The 8,589-nt window shown below is 41.6% G+C and overlaps 1 protein-coding gene across 1 annotated transcript; it reads left to right on the top strand.

Annotated features, from left to right (window-relative positions):
• The first annotated feature begins 2,690 nt into the window (after positions 1–2,690).
• On the top strand, positions 2,691–7,837 carry gata6 (GATA binding protein 6). Its single transcript, XM_028428196.1, has 7 exons — positions 2,691–2,840; positions 3,435–4,335; positions 4,718–4,890; positions 5,657–5,782; positions 5,898–5,985; positions 6,077–6,171; positions 6,432–7,837. The coding sequence occupies exons 2-7, from the start codon at positions 3,495–3,497 to the stop codon at positions 6,591–6,593; spliced, it is 1,485 nt and encodes a 494-aa protein (XP_028283997.1). The 5' UTR covers positions 2,691–2,840; positions 3,435–3,494; the 3' UTR covers positions 6,594–7,837.
• Positions 7,838–8,589: the final 752 nt, after the last annotated feature.

The raw sequence follows: 8,589 nt of genomic DNA, 5'->3' as shown, positions 1-8,589 counted from the left end.
TATATATATTTTTGTACGACCAAAAAATACATTTTTAGATTATACTGGCAACGTCATCCATATGCAAAACACTAAATCCTCACATTAAGTTGACATATTAATCTTCCAATATTACTGAGGACAGATTACCTGGAATACTTTATTTAATCTGTAGTAAGATAAAGGAAACTGCATGTGAGTGGTGATTGAAGTGATGAATTGCGCCTCTTTCCTGCATGTTTTACATGTAGCCACACAGTCTTTACTCATTAATCATAACCCAGACATCAGAGACATTCTCTGTACTGGGCGTGTAAAATGTCCACAACGCTTATTATTGCTCTGCTGTGTGAACAGAGAGAGGGGAGAGATCAAAACTGCGTTTCCGCTGAGTCACAGAGAAACTAACCATCAAATCTTCATCTGTTTTATCCACACATCATGCATGCAGCAGCAAAAGAAGCGCTGGAGACATAATCAATACCAAGTCGGTACATAACGCCTGAAGAGGCTCGATCATTGGCCTGTTACACAGTATCCATACAGAAACCTGAACATGGTGGAAATATTATCATCATCATCTTCATTGTTATTATAACAATGCAATTTCCCCATTGTGGGACTAATAAAGGTTTCTTAATCTTAATCTTAATTTTTGCTGTTGTATGTATTGTAAGAAAACGAAACAAATCATATTTATATTTTATGTTACACTTAAACCTTCCACTTTATTAGCCTATTTATCTTATTTATTTAATTAAAAATACTGATTTATTTAAATTATTACGCGCGATTGAATCGATTATTTATTATTAATATTAATAATAATTGAAGTTGCTTTTCATTTTAAAATCTTTGCGATGATAATCGGATTACAGAGGCCAGTCTCTTTTCTCCGTGGCTGCCCTTCCTGATGCAGGCCCGCAGTGTTTGACTGCGTCTGGATAAATGTGGAGACAGGGCGGCGTCCTGTCACGTCTTCTCACAGGCTCCGTGTGTCAGAGCAGCACACTTTGACATTACTGCGAAAACACCTCATTCATCAAACTCGGGGCTCCGCAGCCACTGAGTGAAAAAAAAACTAAGAGGGGAGACAGAGAAGAGAAACATTTTGAACTCTCGCACCTCCCTGATGGGATGGGAGACAGTAGCGCATGGTTTGGTTACTCCCTCTGATAAAATCACCACTCGTGTCCTCTCCGGTTACCACCACAGCATGGCTGTCTGCTGCTGTGATCCAGTGAGAGCAACGAAGCAGCGTGTCCGTGCGTAAAAACTATATGGATCCAAACAAATGGAACGCAGAAAACGCACATAGAGGACTGAGCTGCGTTTACAGAGCTGCTAGAAAAACCTTATGAATGTGGCTCCAAAGCTTTCAGCAGGCTGATAGCAGGCAGTGGTTATAAGTCACATCAAGTCCACAGACTTACTTTAAATATGTCTTTATTGTAGGATTATCAATAAACTGATATGAGTAGAAATGAATTATGGGCGCAGCTCTGGTCAGGGCTAGTATTCTGTTTGGGGCCTGTTCATGATGTTAGTCCTGGTGGACTGTGAAGCTTCTGTAGTAGCATTCATAGACCTGCAGGTCTCTCTGCAGCCCCAAATTGAATATTTGTCGTATTCCCATCCTGAAGCTTCTCTAGCCACACAAAAGGAAAAAGTAATGAATGGTCTGGAGTGTGACGAGCTGCTGGTCAGCCTGTGTGTGTGTGTGTGTGTGTGTGAGAGAGAGAGAGAGAGAGAGAGAGAACACGCGCGAGAAAACCTGTGAATGATTCAATTGACACCTCGCGCCCACTTTTGATCAATTCACTCCTCAGAATGTATATTCAGGCTGAACGAATCATGGCGGTTCAAAGCGGAGGCCTGCTGTGAGTTTGTGCTGAAGCCATTTAATCCTCAATGAAAGCGTCTAACTTAAATAAACTAATTATAGGAGGGGGGGGGGTTATTGATCAGTGCGCTGATCAGAGTGAATCAACAAAAATAAACAAAAAACAAAGATCACAGGAATGAAAAACACACACGAGACTTACAGGGAAATGTTATTAATTGATTGGTTCATAAACGGCTGCACAGAGAGATCAACATTTGGCACTATAAAGGAGGTGATTGATTAATGATTAAATAAGATTAATCTGCATTCATAATTCAATCTCAGAGGCAAAAGTACAAGTGTAAGTATCACGCGCCAAGATCAAAAGTAAAAGTGCAGACGAACTGGAGTCTCTGACTGGATTATTGTAAATGATGCATTTACGTGTCAACAGAATTTTAAAGACGTGTTTAATATGGACGTTTTTTTAAATTCCATAATCCCCCAAAAGAAAAGAAAAATAAAAGTACAACGAAACATAAAATGGAAGCAAATTTTGTTTTGTTTTGTTAAGAAGAATATTAAGAATCTAGCTGAAAAATATAACAAACAACAACAAATGCCGCAGAAAACGAATTACATATTCAGACTATTAACTATTTACCATCTTGATCATTCGTATTAGTTATTGATCAGGATTTACAGTTGAAAAAAACTGAGAATGGGTGGTGCTCCATCTTTCTCCAACTGCGTAAAACTCACTGATTACATTACAAATTATTAGGTTTTTTTTCCAGACATGATCAAGTGTCCCTTTTTCCTCTCAGCGTGATTGATTGGAGGAGTTCACAGGCTGGCACCCCCATCGTGTTTCCAGCCGCTCACACTCCACATGATTGGTCCGCCTTCAGCAGCCGCAGCCACCAGAAGCGCCTCCTCTCATAAACCTCGTCAGAGCGCACCGACGTTCCCATTACTTCCAAGAGAAGCTCACTATTAGGAACTTTGCGTGCGACCTATGGCACACAACTAGCAGGTATGTGGCGTAAAAACCCTCCAATGTCTTGTCTTTTTTTATTCTTCAGTCTTCTGTCGCAGCTGGTTTAAACATCTGGCTCAGGCGAGCCAGGACTCGGCTCATCATTTCGGGGTATTGTTTTTATCGCTCCAGCCTGCCTCTCGGCCCCTTATCTGTTCCGAGTCTTATCAAACGGTTATCTCTTTTGCCGTGAAGACATATTGCGTTTTGTTTCCTATCTGTTATGTGTGTATTCTTGTGTGTGTGTGCGTGTGCGCGCCTGTGGGAGGATAGGGATTTGACACGGATGGACCCAGCGCCTCTTAAAGAGGGCTTGATGAGAGAGTATGGCCGTCACTGTGGACATGATGCGTTTTATTGGACCTGAGGACGACACATAGTCCGTGCTAATGAAAGTTTATTATGTTGTTATTGTGAAAATATAGTTCATGTAAAGATGAAAACGAGCTCTGTTGCTGGTTCCTCTAAAAACCTGGCGAGTGTATGTCCAGATGTTCTGGGAATATATTTGGAAGTCTGCTGTCTTTTGCACCCCAGGAGAAAAAGCTGATCTCCCCTGAACTGTTCCATTTTTTTTTTTCTTTGTTACAGGGTAGGCGACTCCCTGACCATTTTTTATTAACCCCTACGTTGTATGGAAAGTGCTCCTGGATGGACCTGGGCGAAAACGGCTGGTCCATGGTCAAGCGAGAAGTATCCAGCAGCCCAGGGTCACCGGCTGAGCAGACCTACCTGCAGGGTGACAGCAGGAGGGACGGTGCCACCTCGGATGAGCTAAGGACGCCTCCGAGCGAGCTTGACGCACTGGGGCACCGCCGCTCTGACGGCAGATCACTACACTCCTACCTACACTTCGGACACCATAACAACACCCTGACCACAGCCGAGGAGATCCCGCTGTTTACGGATTTAGACCAGGGGAGCAAACTCGTCCTCTCCACCGGAGCGCATAAGGCGAGCTTACTGGTGGACCCGACCGACATGTATCAAACACTGGCCATAGCAGCAGCCCAGAGCCAGACTGGATATGATTCCTCCTCTGGTGGTTATATGCACTCCAACCCCAATTCTCCTGTGTATGTACCCAGCTCCCGGGTGGGCTCCATGATACCCAGCCTCTCATATCTGCAGGCCAGCGGGTCTGCTCAGCCCAGCCACGCAGTCTCCAGCCACTCGGTCTGGTCTCAATCCGCCCCAGAAAGCCCTTCATACAGCACAGGGAGCCCGCACACCTCCAGTCGTTTCCACTACCCTCCGAGCCCTCCCATGAATAACGGGACGCCCAGAGACACCAGCTACAGTAACACGCTGAATGTGGGCAGCAGAGACCAGTACGGCCTCTCTCGCCCTCTCAGTGGGACTTACCCGAGTCCATACTCCCCGTATGTGGCCCCGCAGCTGCCCTCGCCTTGGACTGGGGGACCTTTTGATAACACCATGCTGCACACCTTGCAGAGCAGAGGTGCGCCCCTGATTCGAGGTCCAAACGGAGGTAAGATTTATGAGTAAAGTAATTTTTATTTTTTTAATGTAAAAAAGTAGAGGAGGGAATTGAGCTTAGAGGACAGAAGTGAAGCTGACAGAGAATCTGGTGTAATTGTGGAGGCCTGAATTCCAAATTTAAAAAAAGATTTGACAAAAATTGTTTAAGAAAATGTTACAATAATCTTCACGTGATGTGTAAAACTGTGTTTAAATGACACGTGCCAGTCCAGTGAGAAGGCTTAAATTAATATACAATAACTGATCAATACACAAAATAAGAATAATCAGAATGTTTTGCAACTATTGAAACGTTAGTGTCAGCGAAACAATTATTTTGTTACATGCCGTCTTGTTCTACAATATTTTCTCATTTAAATTTTTTTTTTCAGTTTCAGATATGCTGGACGACATGGGGGAGAGCAGGGAGTGCGTCAACTGTGGCTCCATCTCCACGCCGCTGTGGAGGCGCGACGGCACGGGTCACTTTCTCTGCAACGCCTGCGGCCTTTACAGCAAAATGAATGGGCTGAGCCGGCCATTAATTAAACCACAGAAAAGGACGGTAAGTAGACCGGGGGCCCACTAAAGCCTCAATTTCCCCACTTAAGAGTTCCAAGCGACGGCTGAAGGTAGTTAATGCTAAACAAAAAAGAAATGCAGCCTTTAGTTCAAATGTATATTAAAGAAACTTGAATTTATTTAATATTTCGTTGATTTATTAAGTAACACGGGTTAAATTATTCCTGGAATTTTAGGTCGAATTGGTACTTTTTGCGTAAATTAATCAGTATTTTTATGGTTCACTAAATTAGCCTTTAAACTAGTGCGTAATTTATCCTGGAGAGCTCAGTATTACATTTCTGATCATTGGTTTTGACAGCCATTAATTAAATTGTGGCAGTACTATTCATATTTAGAGGACGTTTGTTATTGTAATCACACACTTTATCTGAAATTCCATTCAAAGCTTTTAATTTAATATAAACAGGGAAATCTTCCCTGGTGCCATTACGCACATTACGCACAGGTTTTTTTTAAACCAGGAAATCAGATGTCACGTATGGACTCTCTGAAAAATGAACATCCTGTAAAAAGCCAGTGCGTAAATGCCAGTTAAATGGCGATCATAATGGAACGTGTATTATTGTTAGGAAATAGGGTTTGAATAGCAGAATTGTAAATAAATTAGTGGAGCGTGTCTTGGACTTAAAATATTCCCCTTAACTTGAGACCCTTAAACCATTTCAGACGTCTTGTTGAGTGATATTTACATTTTAAAATTGTTCAATTTTGATTATAATTTTACGATTTTATGATTGTGTCACCAGTCAACATCCAGAAGAATCGGCCTCTCCTGCGCCAACTGTCAAACCAGCACGACAACGTTGTGGCGCAGAAACGCGGAAGGAGAGCCGGTGTGTAACGCGTGTGGGCTCTACACAAAATTACACGGGGTGAGTTCAGATGAATATTTCCCGTATTATAATTCTCATTTAATACATTTACGCACTTCAGACCAATAATAATAAATAAACAAATAAATAAATAAAATGAAAAATAAATCTGCAGGTACCTCGGCCGCTCGCCATGAAGAAAGAGGGAATCCAGACAAGAAAGAGAAAACCGAAAACTCTGAATAAAACTAAGGGATCCTCCGGTGAGTTATTGTCAATTTTTATAGCATGTGCTGTTGACAATTATTCTTAAAAATCACTCTTTATAATATACATATTGTATGTGTTTTTTAGGAAACAACTCTGTCTCCATGACTCCCACATCCACCTCTTCATCCAATTCTGAAGACTGCTCAAAAACCAGCTCTCCTTCTGGACAGGTGTCAGGGGTGAGTCCAGAAACCAAAACCCTTCTTTGTAATTGGTCTCATGACTTTTAGAAAAACTAGGTGTGTCACATGCAGCTGACTGATGCTCTGTGGTCATGACTGCTGTTTTAACAATGTGCCACAGTCACATTACAGTAAGATGAGTTTCACACTTCTCAGGATCTGGTGCTTGTTTTTTTTTTTCTTAGACTGAACACCAAATGAGTCTAATCTGTGTACACAGTTGTAGGCTAACACAATGTTTTCTGTGTGTGCTGCAGGTGAGCTCATCTGTGCTGTCTAACTCAGGGGAGGGAGCAGGCTCCGTCTCTGCGGTGAAGTACCCAGGACAGGACAGCCTGTACACCACCGTGGGCTTGACCCAGTCTTCAGACGTAGCCTCAGTGAGGGGTGAACCCTGGTGTCCCATGGCCTTAGCCTGAACATGTCAATCCTCTGGGCGGACAGAAATCCCTGGCCTCTTCTGTCTGGAATCTGGATGCTGTGGAAGTATTTTTTTTTTTGGGGCAGGGGGCAATGTTTGTTTTCTTGTCTCTCAGCCGATGCAAGAAGAGAAAAGAAGTTTGTGTCACACTGCAAGCTTTGAACCGTGTGTGGAGTATTGAAGTTCCAGACTGGTCTGAGGGATCTTGTTGCCTTAAAAAAAACCGGGAAACACCAGGCCAAATGATCAACTCCTGCTGTGGAGGCTGTCTGGACCTGCTGTCTCTTTCTCTCTGTCTCTCTCTCCCATCCGTCTGAGGGCACAGAACCTGGTTTGGGTTCTTTAAAGAAAGCCATTGTGTACATAACGGATTTTCCTCTCTGAAGAAAAAAAAAGCTGTTGATTGGATATCAGCGCTTCATAAAGGACATTTTAGATGTTTTGTTTTTCCTTCTTGCCACAACTGGAATCATGCCATACGTGCCAAGACACAACTTTTATGAATCAAAAGAATATTTATAAATCTTCCATTGTTGAAAACATGGCTATGATTGTTAATAAAGATATCACTATAGAGTAGAAGTTAAACCATCCTGATGTCTTCTTTTCTAGTTTTCTCTCTGGTTGTTTTAGTGTTGAATCTGCACGTTTTCCACTGAAAGCTCTTACTGTATTTGACTGAAACGTTTGGTTTAAACAGGGTATAAATAACTTTGTCATAAAGTGTTTTTTTTCATTGTTTAATCATTTACTAAAAAAAAAAAGAAATTGCAAATAATCAACTTCCTCAGACTCATTTTTGATATTAAGGTAGCATTAAGGTACTATTCTCAAAAACTCCTTTACATGTAAAGATGGATGGACCCAGAAGAGCTGACACACATGCTGCCTCTGTGCCTCTTTCGTAGATGCTATTGTGCACTGTTGCATATTTTCAAATACCAAAATTAGACCAATAGAGGAGTTTGAGGTGACTTTCAAAGAGCTGAAGCGAGGCATCTGGACTTAGAGTAGAGTTTCCCCACCAAACAGTAAGAAGTGATGAAGCTGATGAAGATGTTTGGCTGGAGGAGCAGCCAAACATCTTCTAGAAAACTCCTCAAGTCCAGACGTCTGGCTTCAACCCTTTGAATGAAAAATGACCCGGATGACTGAGACTCTTCCTCAACAGTGTAAAGTGACCTCTGAACAAATTCATGCTGCTTTGATTTTATTGTAATAATTAAAAGAAGGAGACCCGTATGCTGCATTTATTTGTATGTTGATTTCCACAATGCTCGTCTCTGTGTCCTCTGCAGTGTGTGTGAGAGTTTTAACCACAAGGACACTGCAGGCAGCCCGATGAGTTACATGTAAATCTTGGTTTCATCCAAAAAAACAACAACATGTCATTCACTCTTCCGGACTTATTTATTTCTAAATATCATGTGTTTTTTTTTTTTTTTATTTGTTTGTTTTTGTTGTTATGTCTTTTTTTTCCAGAAAAAATATTTAAATTCAGTCCTATAAATTGTTCAGGTGATGCAAATAAACTTTCAGTTTGTTTAAAAAGAAGAAGCAAAAAAAAAGAAAAAAAAAGAGCGTAAGTGTTTTTAAAGTTGTGGAAAGAACTTAGATGTTGCTTCATATTAATGTTGCACAGGCATATTTTTGTATGAGTCATTCAAGTCTCTGCTTCAACTCCCTGTTTCTCCTTGCCTCGATGGAAAAGGCCAGCTAATGCAAGAGCAAAAGCTATTTTTTTTTTAGTATTTCAGATGTCTAAATAAAATGTTTCAAGCCAGAAAGGGTGCGCTCAGATACTAGTTTGCTTCCACACTCTGCTTATGTTTCATTAAAGCGACCCTTTTTTTTAACCCTGACTTTTCTTTTTGTGCCCCCCCCTCCTCTAAAGGCTTAAAGCACAATCCACTTTCCTGTGTCCTCTTGAACCAGCAGCTCAAAGTACCTGTCACAATGTTTACTGTACTTAAGAGAATATGGCCTGGTGAGTA

Source organism: Parambassis ranga, chromosome 17 (genome assembly GCF_900634625.1).
Source record: "Parambassis ranga chromosome 17, fParRan2.1, whole genome shotgun sequence".
NCBI classification, from domain to species: domain Eukaryota; kingdom Metazoa; phylum Chordata; class Actinopteri; family Ambassidae; genus Parambassis; species Parambassis ranga.
The sequence above is the reverse complement of the archived record's forward strand: the minus strand, read 5'-3'. Positions and strand labels throughout refer to the sequence as shown.